General features: G+C 38.3%; 1 protein-coding gene across 1 annotated transcript in view; it reads right to left on the reverse strand.

The window, feature by feature from the left end:
* LOC307258300 (glypican-6-like) overlaps positions 1-16,462 on the reverse strand; it is an 85,508-nt gene that overhangs the window by 48,462 nt on the left and 20,584 nt on the right. Inside the window, exons 2-3 of the mRNA XM_080037800.1 lie at positions 11,659-11,817; positions 2,765-3,156 (exon numbers count right to left, since the gene is read on the reverse strand). Coding sequence (XP_079893926.1) covers positions 2,765-3,156; positions 11,659-11,817 — 551 coding nt within the window. The remainder of the gene's footprint in view (positions 1-2,764; positions 3,157-11,658; positions 11,818-16,462) is intronic.

Below are 16,462 nucleotides of genomic sequence, written 5' to 3' on the forward strand. Positions count from 1 at the left end.
TGTGTGTGTAGAATGTCTCTTGTAAGAGGGCTTTGTAGACATGGCACATTATCATGTGGGGTAGGCCTATGTCTGATTTGGCTAAACAATATGTGAGAAAAAAAATAGCTGGGGGGATATAATATATGTGGCCTTCAATAAAATCAAAGGAAAAGCACTTGCAAGTGTTTTTTTTATTTTAAATAATGCCATATTTCTAATTGTTAAAGTAAAAAGGAATGTTGCTTAGTATAATTGTTTAAACAGATTTAAAAGAGGACACATCTCTGCATGCTTGAGGGCCATTGTACAACAAAGCCCCACCCATTGTGTGTGACAAACAGATATGTTGGACTGAACTGAATGGCTAAAAAAGAGCCTTGCCAAGCACTGAGATCAGGCTTGCCGGTGGAATTGGCTGATCACAGGGCAGGAGCCTGGCCAACCAAAGCTGTTAAACAACAAGCAATAACAGCTTAAAAGTCAATTGTAAAACAGACAGTGAAGTGTGGTGCAGAAGAGATTGGTTCATTATGGTTGTTTTCTCTAGGGAATGTGGTTGAAGTCTGGCAGGCGGCGAGCGACTGCGTCTTTTCGCTGTAGTTGGTTGGATATTTCAGTACAGTTCTTAAGCCTGGAGGAGACGAATACAAGGATGACCTTTACCGGGTCTGCAAAATCATCTGACGTCTGAACCGCTACTTATTTCTAAAAGCCCAATGGTAAGTATCACATAGAGAGGAGGGATTTTTGTAGCCCCCGAGCCAGACTCCCAAAAAATCGTCTCGAAACCACCTGTCCTCCTGACTGCCACAAAACCCCTCACATCACCACCTCGCAGACTAAACTGGCACGGCCCGTCACACACTACCTCGACACTGAATGTTTTAAAAACAGTCCTGCCAACATTTATCACACCTCAGACAGGTAGGAAGGCCCCACAACATAGACAGGGATCTGCTCTTTGTACATTGGGAGTAATAATGTAAGAGCTAACACTATTTGCAATATCATCATTACCATTATAAATAATATTTATTGTGGAAGTAGTTAAAATTTTTTACTTCAAACTTTTTCAAACTAAAAGCATGTTCTTATAAAATAAGTATAAAAAAAGGGTTAGATCTATTGACACAGAAACCATTAAGCGACTGATTAAACAATTCCTCCTGTGGGAATGGCTCAGTTATGTAATGGAAACACAGCATAATGTTGCCACATTGTTCACACCTTTTTCCGATTTATTGCCAACCTACTTCTAGGAGTGCATTCGGATGTTGGTATTCTTTTTTCTTTCTTTCAATTAAGCACATGGATGATTATGAGATTTTAATCACTTCCAATAAACAAAAGCAGGCGTAGTGCTTGGGTAATGATCTGGGATAAGTATGAGCTTTTGTTTGAGAGATTTAGACCCCTCGATACGAGCCACTTCTTCCTCAAAGCTTCACCGGGTTTTTTTTTTTTTTTTGTCTCTGAAGCGTTGAAAAGAAAAGTAAAAAATATACTATACTATAACTCACAATATATCCTGACAGCAATAAGCATGGATGTCACATCTTAAGGGGCGCTGTGCAACAGACACCGCTTGCGGGGGTGTCTTATTCCATTATGCTTACACCCAATCCCTCGTGATGAGTTTATACCCTGGGGATCAAAGGGCTGCGCTCCCAGACACATGACCTGGATCTCAGGTCCCACTGAAATGTCAAGAGGTGAGGCTGGGACATGCCGGCTCGCGAGGAACGCAGAGTGCAGCTCAGTAAACGCATACTAACAACACATCCTCCTTTGGCTGCTGCTTCCAAATGAGAACTTACAGATAGGCTCAATACTGGTGAGGGGGGGGGGGGGGGGCAATAGGTTCAATGAGAACACCGTGGTGATTATACTTCAATACAAACTGTGGAACTCTAACAGAACAGCAGTGTCTTCTACCTGGTGTCTTCTCCTCAGTCTCTGACGTTTGACGGTTAATTTATTTGTATTGCCTTCTGTTTGAATACTGAACTGCAGGCATATAAATACTTATAACACTGAAGATTATCCAATCTTAAACTAACTGATATGAATACAGTTGTTACAAAAAGACTGTGTGACTGAGGATTTGCAGCATGGTGACCCCCATACGAAGGCGTTTAAAAGTGGCCCTGTTGTTGTTGAGTGTGACTAAATCCAAGCCTTAGCTGCGTGCTCTTCCTTTAATCTCACTTTGTCCACGATCAAAACTACACACACTCCTCCCAGGGCAGTGTGATATATACTGCAGAAGCTGCATTAAGATTACATCGCATCAAACAGAATACTAAGGCTACAGCATGATTAATGGATTCTGTACACTGGGTGAACAAATATTAGGTAATAGAGCAATAAACAGTGAGGGCAGATTTTTCATTGGCTGGGCATTTCTCCTAAGCATCCCACATACCCTTCAATAGTAGTTTTCCAAACGGCACCTGAACAAGTAGCCTTGGGCCCAAAAACTTCCTCAGGACATGCACCATGAGAGCACACATTAGTCAGAAATGAATCCAGGAGGAAACTTGTTTGCAGTAAGAAAAGGAACGGGGGCGGGGGGGATGTGTGCTTGCTGAAGACACACCAATCAAGCCCTTGTTGAAATGTTTTAATTTCAGGTCAAATGCTGTACTGTATATATTCCAATAGAAACCGAACGAAAAATCAAATAGTGTAGTTTTGATTTAAGGTTTTTGTGAATGACAGTAGCAAGCAGTTGGTAAATGTATTTTTCTTCTTCTTCAAAATCCATTGAGTGAACTTTTACCTTAGACACTCTCTGGGCCACCTCCCGGCCAACAGACAGCCCCTGGACGAATGTGCGCGCGGCGATAAATGCCCGCGTAACCTGAGCCTTCAGCTTCCTGGGCACGTCTCCGAAGGGCTTGAGCTCGTCCGTGTACTTACTGATGCACTCCAGATAGTCCTCTGTGATGACGTACTGAGAGTTGAGCAGTGTGAACATGCGCTCCAGCAGCCGCGACCAAAAGTCATTAAGCATTTCCTCCAGGTTCACGTTACCGCCCGTGTAATAGCGCTTCAGCTCGGCAAACAGGTTCTCAAAGACCTCAGAGTTCTGCATGTAAGGCTTGCCGTAAGTCCTCACAAACATCTCGTTCAGGGACCTCTCTGTGTTCTCCAACAGCTCAAGGAAGAATTCTAAGGGGGAAAGAAGAAATGATAAAAAAAAATTAGATTTTAAAATTAATTATAAAACTTATTGTCAGATTTGCTTTAATGTGTTGGTAATGATTGTAATGCACATGGCATATTGATATGTTTTGAAAATATGCACAGGTAACTTTCCATAAGGTTGTGAATGAAAAAAAACAAATGCAGCAAAAATACATTCCATGTGTCTGATTGCAAGATAGAACACTGCTTAAAAAAAGGAAGTCTGCTTGATCACGATGCTGAAAAAAAATATACAGTCTATGGCAGAGAAAAACAACCACAATAAGCAAATAAATTAGGGTTTTTTATGTTAAATTAATTTTGAAGAGACTTCACAGCTTTGTTGATGTGTTTCATCTCCAGTAAACAACTTTTGACATTGCAATGGGAGCCTTCCCTTATAGATATACATTTCTAGAAAGCAATATGTTATATGTTTGCAAGGAATGAGGTCTAAACTGTCCTCATCTTAGAACTAAAACTAAAATACATTCCTGTACCCCTATAGAAAGAATACACTGATGAATGATTTCCTATATACAGATTCTTACTGCAGTATTGCTCCATACACTTGAAGCAGAAGGCTGTCAGATGAAGTGCAATGAATTGTCCTTCAATATAGTTAGAATTCCACAGTAGTTTGTCTGTAGGGTTTGCAGCTATTCTGCTTTCTCCATTTTAGGCCACGCTCCTTGTTTGGCTCATGACCTCTATGAATCAGACTCACAAGAAATTGGAATGAGCTGGTAACATGTCTGACCATCTGCTCCACAAGAGCGACCCAGAATACAATTTTAAAACTCATTTAACATTTACTGCAAAGTGAAATAGTGAATGACTAGTCAGAGGAGACTCCAGTCGCATAAAGGGTAGTGGAGATCGCTTAATGTTTTATATTCCACAGTTATTGTTTTACAGGGCAATATGCCCAAGGCAAAGCTTTAAAGTAAAGGTCAACCCATGGATGCATGGATTACTAAAGGCTGATATAATTACGAAAAAAAGACAAAAGCTTCTGAGGAAAATGAATGGCCTTGATTATTTCTTTAGCAGGTCCTGTTACATTGTTAAATGCAACTCTAACACACCTTTAAATTGTTACCAGCAATACAGACACAGTATGCTTTCTGCATGGCAGCAGTTTCACTCTAATATTAATGGGTTAGGGTTACTATAACCCACCTATCAATCATGCTCATGATTTACAAATAAAATGTGTAAGTAATGTCCTTGTTGCAGCAGAAGCGGGTTTGAGTCTGGCCCGGGACGTTCTCTTCATGTCATTCCCTCTACCCCATTTCATCTCTGTCTCTCCATACTGTCAAATAAAGCATGAAATATGCCAAAAAATCATCTTAAAACTAAAATATATAATTTAAATATAAGTTTCACAATGACACTAACTTCTCCCTTTTTCCATTGAGCCTCCATGTGATATGGTGATGTGCATGACTGGCTGAGCAAAGCTGAACCTTATTAGCTAGGTTACATGACATACCCTGACCACATCTCTACTAAGAGATTCATCCGGCCCACTCTGAGCAAAGCACATTTCAGTTACTCATCACAATGCCCTGACAAACTGCAATGTAATTCATGTAATTACAGCAGCACATAAACAAAAGGGATGACTCTACATGATATCACATCAAATCTCATCCGATTAGTTGAATTAGGAGCTGCCCCTTGTGCACATCAACAACACAAGGTAAATATAAAGGAAATATATTCCTTGTCTGCATGATGAGGATGTAATATCATAATGTTATCACCTGATTGAGACAACGTTTATTTTTAGCTTCAACCAGCAGCTATTAAAACCCACTTGCTTGTAAGGTAAAGGTCACATTTACCAGAGCAGATATTCTTGGTTCTTATCATGTATGATTCTATTAAGTCCAAAACTGATTTACCATGTGCTACATTTTGTTAAAGAATTGAGTTCTGGATTCTAATTACAATTAATTTTGATACATTGGCATATGTTATATCTTGGTACCAGTGAGTGTTAACCTGAACCCTTACTCTAGGGAGCTGATAAAATTAGCTTTGCTTTTATACATACTTTTCTTCTATCTTAAGAGACTGTCACCTTTTCTTTTAGTAATAAATAGCATAACAGTATGTAGGATTTGAGTTTCAGTGAGTTTATTTAAACACGCAAATAGTCTAAGCATGATTTGTGGTTCAGCAATTGGTTCAAAATAGTCAGTTGTGCTGAGCGATAAGCACACAGATGTATGACATCTTCAAAACTAATTCCATAAAAACATTTAAAAAAGCATTTTAGAAAAATCTCAATACAATAAAATTCTTAGTCAAATGCCCCGGCTGAAATATTAATTGAATATAACCAATGTAATGAAGGTTTAATTTGTTGTTAATGTGTGGACTGTGTAGTTTATATAATTCTGATCCCTGTTTTGGCGTGATTACATTGAATGAAAACATTATAAATGACCTCAGTATAAATCACAGACTAGTTTGAATGGACAACTTAATCTGTTTTGGTCGATATTCCTGAGAGGGATGCTATTTTACAATGGGCAATGTTGTGAAATGGAATAGACTAAAACATGTGAGGCAAGGTTACATAAAACCATGACACATAGCAGTAATTATTAAGAGGACTGTCCACCAGAGCTGAAAACAGAGGATACTGATGCTGAAATGGTGGACAGGGCTGATTCTAATACTCCCAACGTGCAGAGAGAGTTCAATTACATTTCCCTGATAAAGCTCAGTTTGGCTCCAATTCCTCACGGTGCGCACAGATCGGTGCAGATGCGTCACAGAGGCATTTTCTCTGTGATAAAATAGAAAGCATATGTTTCAGTGATTCCACAGCTGCACACTCTCACAAACCCACTGATGGATGCTCTCCTAGTTGTCAGAGATGTCAAGTAGTCAAGTATGTCAGCAATCTTGAAACAGAGTGCTCCCACTTTAAAGTTGTTGTGCTAGATGAGGGTAAAAAAGGCAGGTAGCATGCTTTTCACTCATATTTGTAATGTCCTGACTGAATTAATAACTGGAAGGTCTACTGAACTGCGACCAGACATAAATTAGGAGGAGGATGAAAAAGGTTGGGTTTTCCAACATATTTCATTTTCCATCGTTTGAGTAATTACAATCTATAAAAAATAACAGTGTGGTCAAGTGTGGAAACTGAGGGATTAGCTCCCTGGACCACATTCTCAGAGGACCACATTTGACATCTGTGCTAGAGGAAGAAATCCTTATATATTTGTACTGAAACAAAGTACTCAAAAAGCATGCACTACAATGGGTATTCATACATATCATAGGCTAACACTTGACTTTAAAACATTGATAATATTCCTAAAAGCAGCAAGGTTAGATTTCAGTTTGTACATCTTGAGAAAGTGATACTAATTGGACAAACAGATCTGCACGGTTCTCGGCTTGCTGAGTTGCAGGATGGACTCAATTATTGGATTATGTTGTGTTGTCTGGCACTTTATTTTAAGGCACCATACAAATAAAAAAGGTACCAAATGAGCTGAATGTCCACTGAAATTGTGTGCAACATGATTTTTCTCTGATCATTTGTCTCATGTCGTCCACGTTAAAAATAATCTTATGAGGAACACATTGTCAAACCAAATAAACGATGCAATTCATCAGTGAAGCTAGCTAGCTGACCTCAGAAAACTGCATAAATGACTCATGCAGCATCGCAGAAAGCCTGGTATCATAGCAGATTCACTCAGTGTCTTCTCCTACAAGACTACAGCCATCACAGAGGGAGCCCACCTCTCACTTAGTGATTATTGAAACTGCACAATATTAAGGCATGCAGACTCCTCAAGCTTTTATGCATGTGCATGAAACTGGTAAATGTCCTGCCAAAAGGAGCACATCTAATTCCACCTGCCAATCATAAGGCTGGGTCATTGATTGGTCTGACAGGAAATGCCGGTCTACAGAGGGCTGCTCTGAGAGAACATGACAGGCTGACCTTTTATGTCTCCATTTTCTTTCCTAATTGCTATGGCCTGCCTATTGTGAGTCACACAGTGGGCAATTCAAAGCGATATTAAACAATATATTAAAGCAATTGATAATGGAGTCAAGATAAAGATAAAGCGGTGGTCTAATGTGATATAATGAGGTTCTATTTCTTCATATTTGAAAGTTATCATACTTGACTCTGTCAAAAGTATTCTTTCCACATAAAAATGGAATAAGACATAGGGTAACATTTCGACTCAAATCCCACCTAGTCCTGGATAGTCCAACAGAGATCTCCTAACAGAAGAAGGGTTTTGCTGAGCAAGCTTGCCCTTTTCAACACCACACAGTTTAACACTCATCTAGTTACACACATCCACACCTGGTTACTAGCCAGCGCATTACGACCTTCTATGTTTGGCAGCCTCTGGGGAGCAATTTCGGGTTAAGTGTTTTGCTCAAGGGGACCTCAACAAATGCTGCTTAGGGAGGGGAGACATTTATTTTTCACTTTAAATACACTTTAATGAGGATTGAATAGCCACCTTCCACAAACTAAACATCAGTGGGCAAAAACATTCCCGGTTTGGTCAATATAGCACCAACGCAGAACTTGGTTTACTTTACACAGAAGTAGTTATTTTAACCAAATGTTAGTGCATTCACTTTCAAAACTGCAAGGCATGACATGTTATTACCAATGGGTAAACAACCATGCCATATTTAAGCTTTGCAAAATAACCCAACAGTAATAAAACCACCCACTTTCTTCAGTGGTTTTTGGTGGGTCTTTTTTATTTATGAGTAATGCATTGTTGTTCATTTTGAGCCAGTGATTGTTAGTGTACAAGAAAAACAACTGAGGCCATTTTGTGTTGGTTGCAAATTTTCGTAATAGAATGATGGGATATTTTGACCAACGATTACCAGCATATGAGTAACTCCAAATAGGATCAACTAATATTCTGCTTGGTTAGTGATTATCAATTAAGACCTGCTACTTAAGACTTCTAATGAGCAAATGGAAAACATTTCCTGTGCAAGCCATTTGTGTAATTTATTTGAGAAGTACTGTAGTTTCCTGGAGTCATGATTTGTATGAAAGATATTAAGACTATTCAAATGTAATTTTGACACATCTGCTAAAAGGGAAAGTGTATTAATACTTTGCAGTAAGTGTGGCTTGTGAATGTTCAGATGACAATGTTTTCTTCTTAGATTAATCCAGCTGTACTATAAAACATAAATATATGTTGTTGATATTTCTGTATTTGAGACTGTGCCTTCTCTGCGTGACACAGAGGCTGTAGTGTCAGGTCTGCGTGGGCTGTCCAACCACTGCCAGCCACAGGAACACTCATCACAAACTCAGCATAAAGGAAAGAACATATACACAAACACTGACTCTGTGTGGGCGCAACTCAAGAGCCAATGCGCTAAATGGATGGTAAAGAGCATCTAAATTAAGTGACATCTCGGTATTGTTTGGATCATTAACTATTGTGCTCAGGCAACCCAGGCTTTACAAAGACAAAAGGCCTCTCTAAGGCTTTGTAGAAATGCAGCATCTCACAACACAATACAAAGTATGTTTCAAATCCTTCACAATAAAAATTATATATTAATTTACTTGCTTTTTAAATCTCAGCTACTACTGTGTAATCCTGCTTAAAACCAATGACCATACCATTTCAAACACTCAACAATAACCTAAAAATAAAAGGGAGAGATTCAAATCTGGCAATCAATATCTCAGATTTCCCAAGTGGATGGGCACTGGAGACCGCTCATCACTGCAGACACAAGGTCTCCAGACAGCACAGGGTTTGCGGAGCCGAAAACATGCACACGGCATCTGCCTCGGACACTGATGAAATTATGGAGAGTGGCAGCAAACCCCGAGGGGAAAGAGGGGTGCCTGCAGTCATGCATCTAAGTGCTGCCGGACAAACCCCATTTCCTCCCTCACTGGAGTGAGTCCTCCTTGTGTGACATTCACTATACTGACAGCGGCTGATCAAAATAACACTTACTTATTTATGCACACTTCCAGGAATCACATTTGAGCTAAAGAAGTGTATATTCCTGGAAAGAAAAAAGGGGGAAAGACAGATATCACCCAGCCAGTGTGTGACATTGAGTTTCTTGGCAATGTGTGCAGTGATCTGAGGGGTTGAGTGCTGTAACTTAATAGTATTCATTTCATATAATAGGTTGAATAGTTTGAAAAAAAATGAGCATAGAAGACAAAACATTGAGTGGTGAGTATTAAATTGCGGCAATAATCACTCAAAAAAAATTTCAGTTCTTGACATTGGCTATAGATCCACCCTACTTTTTGGACAACAATAGGAATTCATTTTAGATTAACTGAATCCTTGAGTGTTGATGTACAATCTTGAGATCTGGTATTGTGTTGTAATCATTGTTGAATATACATCATTCATGCATATAGTCATAATGTAAAGAGATCATGACAATCTGTCAATGGTTAAAAAGGTGTGAGGTGGGGAACAAAGAAGTGCTGACAAATTTGGCACATCCCAAGCTATCATAGAGTGAGTTATGTAACAGTGGCATATTGTGTATGCTGTGGTGGAAGAGAAGCCTATACATTCAAAAGATGAAATATGATGAGGTTTGCTTGCTCATACTGCTGGACCACAAACCAGTTAAGATAAAAAACTAAACAAATGAAAGCTAATGTGACTTTTTATTTTAGTTAGACGTCGTTTGTAACACGTTTGTTGTGATGGATTGTATCGATGGCCACTTTGGGTTATTAGTCTAATGTGTACCATCAGTTTGGTGGTCACCGCAGAGCACTGGCAGTACAATTAGCCGGCTCAATACTAATTGTGCATTCAGAGGTAACAGAAGATGCATGGCCCCCCTGGTCTACTCCATTCTCACAGAGATATTGTCATGTTGCGGTTCAAATCAGCAGCACAGACGACAAGCAAGCAAATAAGTTTAAATTGAAGAGCAGTAATATGTCAGCACAAGTGCAGTTATAAACTTATATTAACTGAAATGGTACAGTACTTTGAGATGAAAAAATACTGGCATACAATTTCCTTTTCACTTAAGTCGAGGTCATTATCATTCTTCTATATTGCATTGTGGAGAGGAGTCTGGGACTTAAGAATTTCATTGCCAATGACTGCCGCTCTTGAATCTTGAATCTTATGGATCCCTATATAATAAGTAACAATTTTAAAAGTTAAAATTTAAATATTCGGGTGATTCTGCTTTGTCTGTGGCTGCCCCTTGAGTGTAAAAGCCTCAGACAAAAGACTGCATTTTAAACTTTAAAGTGTTTTTTTTCCTTTGGCTTTTTATGATTTTATAGACTTATATATTTTTTGGTTTCTAAATGTCTCTATATTTTTCTCCTGTAAAGCACTTTATATCCATTATTTTGGAGAGTGCTATAATAAATAAAGTCTGCTTACAGCGGCACTGATGAATGACCCTTTATTTCAGTCAAGGTTGCAGAAGTTTAATGGCTACAGGCATCTTTGCTATTTCTTCGGGATTACAGCTAGAAAATGATTAAACTAAGAATGTATCAACTACAGGAATCAAAATCTTAATGTTGGGTTTAAATATAAGGGGTTGACAAACAGTATACAGTACATGCAAATAATTTATATTGAAACAGTATACAAACGGTTAAGTATTAATCAAAAATATTGTTTCCTCTTTAATTACAGTAGGCCTGTGTGTCTCATTACTCTTAATGTACATTAGGCAAGTAATATAACCCAATATTATTTGATTTAAGAATAATGATCATTAGGGCATTTTCCTTAAGAGGATTTACATTATATCCGCCAGAGAAATATAATTCATATACAGTCTTGAAAAGGTTTCTAATTGATAACTCATTAAAGGTTTTATGCTGTGTTTGACATATTTCACCTCCAGCCCCCTTCCCCATTGTCTACAAGCTGACACTTCCCACACAGTATAATGTTGGGTGCTGGACTGATTATTATTTCTCATTAAACTGTAAGTAGATGGAGCAGACTCCACAGAGAACCAAGAGGGAGAAACGGAGAGAGTAGAGCGAGGCTTGGTTCAGTAATGAGTGCTTCCCCCCCCCTCCTCCCAATGCAGAAGCTCAGTGGATGTGTGTGGTCAAAACAGACACCGCAGGAATAAGGCAAGATCACACACAGCAAAATACCACCAAACAACCTTAATAATGCAAAAGTTTGGCTCTGTACTGCTGTTCAGGGCTGTCAGTCTGCCTCGCAAGAAGCCCATGTTTGTCTAATCCGACAAGCCGGTTCTCCACTCCATGGCATATTAATGAGATTTTCACATCTCAGAACAGACAAGAGAACTGGTAAACGTTTTTCATATTGACACATACAGCCTCAGTCCTTTGACTTTGCTTTTTTGCAGAGTTTTGGTTCTACGTTATCTGACCATTAATACGCTTGGAGAAAAAAGAAGAGATGAAGTAGGAAAAGGGATCAGCTGAATGAGCAAAAGAAGACTTACCGTCAAATCGTTTATGTCTTGAAACAAAGGTGCTTCTCAATTCATGACTCGTTTCTTCCACCAGAGTCTCAAAGTCCTGTTTACTCTGCTGGCCAAACTTGTCCTCCATTTCCTGTGTGCAACATGTGTTTCCCTGGGGACATACACGGAGATGTTCACCTGCAAAAATAGACAAAAAAGGTGACTATCCACAGTCTTAATAAATCTTACTTGACTGGAATATATAGACATAGAGCATTTCCACTTCATTATTTTCTGAAAAACCACACACTTTCTTATTCTATGTTAGATTTGTCTATTAAATTAGTCGACTGTTTTACATATTCACAGGAAATATCAATCCAGAGCTCTCCCTAGCAGGTTACGAGCTTAAAATGATTAAACGATTCAATGAAACTTTTATAGCATCGGCTGGCATTTTGGACACGACCGTTTGAGCTTATATTATTAGCATTAAAAGCTTTATGTTCTCCCATTTAGCCTTCCAGGTTACGAGAAAATAGTGCAAGATTTCATTGCAAAATCTCAGCATCAATTCATAACTAGCAGGGGTCCATTCAAATTGGTGGCTTGCTAAGCCCCACTCTAGTTACTTTACTATGAATGCCTGCACAGAAAATATTCAGTTTTGGGTGTATGCAGTAAAGTGTGTTTGCACAGTAGGTATTCTGGGAGTGCATGTGCAAGTGTGTGCATTGAATGTCCATGTGCTCATGTAAATGTATGTGTGTCAAGGGGGCTTTTTATGGCCTGTAACCCTACATAATGTAGTTTGCTAATTATATGCTAGCCCTTGGCCTTGGAAGAATTGGATTCTTAGCAAAACTTTTTTTTAAGTCAAGTGTTGCTGTGTGGATAATTGTATTAAGCTTAAATGAGGGGACTTTTTTTTGGATAACCTTTAAACATTTTGAAACTTTAATCATACAGCTAAATAAAAAAAGGACATGTCTACAAACCATTGCCAGTGAATTATAGTTCAGCTCCTACTTTACATAACCAGTAGTTTTCTCAAACTGTAGCTCAGACACCAACCGACATTTAAAGTGTCACCAACATATAACCAAAGTCCATTTACTCCCATATGAAATGGAACTTGCAATTTAACTGTTTTTCTTTCTCTGCATAACAAAATTAGTTCCTATTTTTAAAAATGGCTCTTTAACATGAGTTTGTGTGGAAGATGAATGGTAGTGTTTCTTATTTGGTCCGACAATAAAAAGTATCATTGACAAGAGGTTATCAAAGTTATATCAGTGGAGCGAACAGATAATACATTCCTTTAAAATATTCCCTTGCACGATACATAATTGATGACATTGGGGAAATACTGAAGTGAATCAAAAGTTAATGATCTACATCATTCCATTCTATCCAGCCATTATGAAAGAGCTACCGATAAAGCAGACTTGGTCTGTAATGGCATAGATTTCTTCCTTTCAGCATATAACCATGGAAGAATATTGATTGACGAAAAACAAATGTGAGCGCTAGTCAATCTGCAAGTCAACCTTTGAGACCGCACATGCATGGATTTGTAAGAGCACAATTAGATCTGCACACAAAGAGGAAGAGAATGGTACAAGTGAACTTGTGTAATAATTAGATTTGAGCCATTGATATCGAACCTCGCCTTCCTGATGATCAAAGCTGTTCATGCTCACTTTGGTAGCCTGAATCCCCAAAATGCAAACTCAAACTAAAAGCAGAGCATCACCTTTTCAGTGTGACCAGGAGGTGAAGGGTCATCCTGTTAGAACCTTCCTTACAAATTCTAAATAAAAGCTTAGACAGTGGACAATGAAGACAAAAAGCAGTATTTGGTTTATTTACTATCTCCAGGTCTAAATTTGCCCTTTGCACTTAAATTGCATTCAATTTGGCAAATTATCTAGTTTTTAAGTCGGGCTAATTTTCTTTTTTAATACTAACAGGAATACTTTAATAAATAAAATAGAAATGGCACATATCAAACATACTTAGTATGAAGTAAGCAATTGTGAGGGGATCAGTAGGTTTCTGCCAGAATTTGGCTGATCTTCAATCAACAATGCATGTGCCCATGCCCACACTACATGAGTTTGTAAGCTATACTGTAGGAGGGTGGGCAGGTATTAAAAACGTTAAAGAGGAACTGACATGATTTCCACTGGTCTCGAGAAAAATATGACATCTATCAGATTAACAGTAGCCGTTCAAGAGACGGTGTCAGATGAAACCCAATTTCAGTTTTTTTTCTGAATAATCGCAGACCTAATTTAACAATAAGCATGAGCCTCGGAGCAGCTGTTAAGCTAAAGGCAGCTGCATAGTTATCACTGAATGCAGCAACAGATAGATAGCACAGCAGCAGAACAAGAAATTGATTTCATTAAGAGAGCACCATACTGCGTGAACAACAATATGATATGAGCAAAATATAGTTTTGCAAATAAGTGTCTTCAAATTGTAGGATAAGGTATGTATGCGATTTGCCAAAAAAAAAAGCACAGCCATGTTTTTCGCTGCATCTTGTGCATGCTGTGTCAATTAATGCAGCTTTTTTCCATTGTGCAGTTAAATAAATTGCCTTTGTGAATTCAACAGAAAAAAAATGACTTACTGGCTTATTTTTACACATGAAGCTGACATGTAAAATGGTCAATTTGTTGCTGGCATCCATGATCACATTTGGTGGATATGGAATAAGCTCACAACACTAAAAGATAATGCAGAATCATCAGCATGCACAACTGCAGAAAATTAAGGAGCATGTTCTGCCTAGGTCTTGAAATCAAATCAGATCTAGAAACACAACATGTCCACTTTTGGGACTTTTCAGCCACATATCAGAGTTACAGTAAAGTCAGCAAATGGCAGTTGAGATTATTTTGTCCAACATACTGCGCATACATTGACAATTCTAAAATGTCTTACGTGAATATTAATATTGTATTAAATCCTGTGGAAGTCAACTAGAATAAAGTATTTATTTTACTAAGCTTAAAGGACCCATATTTTGCAAAATGCACTTTTTCAATGTTTTCTAACATAAATATGGTCGGTAACACTTTATTTGAAGGCGTATACATAACACTGTCATAAGACTGTCATGAACATTATGAATGGTTATGACTGTTGTCATAAAGTGTCATTCGGTAAATTATGTCACGTTTAATGCCACATTGACATTGTATGAGATGTCTTTTTTATGACAACCTGACATAAGCTAAGACAAAATAACTTGTCGATGTCTTTGTAATGACAACCTGACATGAGCTAAGACAAAATAACTTGTCTGTGTCTTTGTAATGACAACCTGACATTAATGAAGACAAAATATCTTGGTTATGTCGACTTGACATTAACCAATAACATGACCTGTCATAAACATGTAATAGTAGGCTTAATAATCAAATGTAAAGAAACAATTTTGATTTATGTTGTAAGATTACATTAAACTGTCATATGTGGAAGGTTTTGATATTGACTGTCATGAGACCTTTATTATACTGTCATGAATGTTTCTGTTGGCCTAAAGTAAAGTGAAACAATTTGGACAGTTCATTAACATGTCATGAAGCGTTATTACACTGTCTAATGCCTTTATAACATGCTCATGAATGATTATTTTGGCCTCAGGTAAAGTGAAACAATTTGTACATTTCATTAACATGTCATTAAGTGTTATTACACTGTCTAATTTTGACATTGACTGTCATGAGACCTTTATTATACTGTCATGAAGTATTGACTTTACCTCAAAGTGAAACAATTTGGACTTTTCAGTAAATATTATTAAACTTAATTATACACACAACAGTGTTAACTGCAGTAGTATCCCCTTTATAGATGTAACATGAAGCATGTCAGTATTACATGTGGAAAATACCTTAACAAAAGCAATATAAGTCAAGACAGTGTTTTATTTGCTTTGAGACACTAAACAAAAAATCTATACATACACTTAAAACTAGGGCTGTCAAGCGATTAAAAAAATTAATCTAATTAATTACAGGCGCTGTGATTAATTAATCTAAATTAATCGCGTACTTATATGACACTTTTATGCCTTTTTATAAACAGCTGTATAGCCTACAGTTTCTCTCTCTCTCTCTCTCTCCCTCTCTCTCTCTCTCTCGTAACTTCTGTCTCCTCCCCTCAGCCAGCTTTCTACATTAAATAAAATTAGGAACTTCACCGAATTTTCTACTTAAAACCACAAAAAAACAAGCAGGCTAAATGAAGACTGTCTATCTCCCACAACAGACAGCGCTGCACTGCCACAGGTTCGCTTAGCCTACGCCCTATGCCGACTCAGTTACCATCGTCCTACTCATAGCCAAAAATATTGACACACACACACACACACACACACACACACACACACACACACACACACACACACACACACACACACACACACACACACACACACACACACACACACACACACACACACACACACACACACACAAGAGGAAAAAAGGCAGGCTGCATATGCTAGGAAGACTGACAGGGGGTGGGGTCCGTTTATGGGGGAGACGAGGCAGCTAGCAAACAAAAGTGAGACGGAAGATTGAGAGATACTGAGAGTTTTGAACCTACATTGTTAATTAGGCACCCACTAAATCAATAATGCACAGACACTGCTGAGAATAACATAAAATAACTTCCTACCTTCATGCTTATTTGCCCAAAGCTTCCCATAAAACGTCCATAGAACCCTCTCTATGCTTCTTTCTGGCCTACTCTTTAATCCCGTGCAGGCCGTGTCCGCAAACTACAGGTACAGCTGCGCTATCATCTCACCCCTTTTGCACCG

This window comes from Ammodytes marinus (genome assembly GCF_949987685.1).
Source record: "Ammodytes marinus genome assembly, chromosome: 12".
Classification (NCBI taxonomy): Eukaryota; Metazoa; Chordata; class Actinopteri; order Uranoscopiformes; family Ammodytidae; genus Ammodytes; species Ammodytes marinus.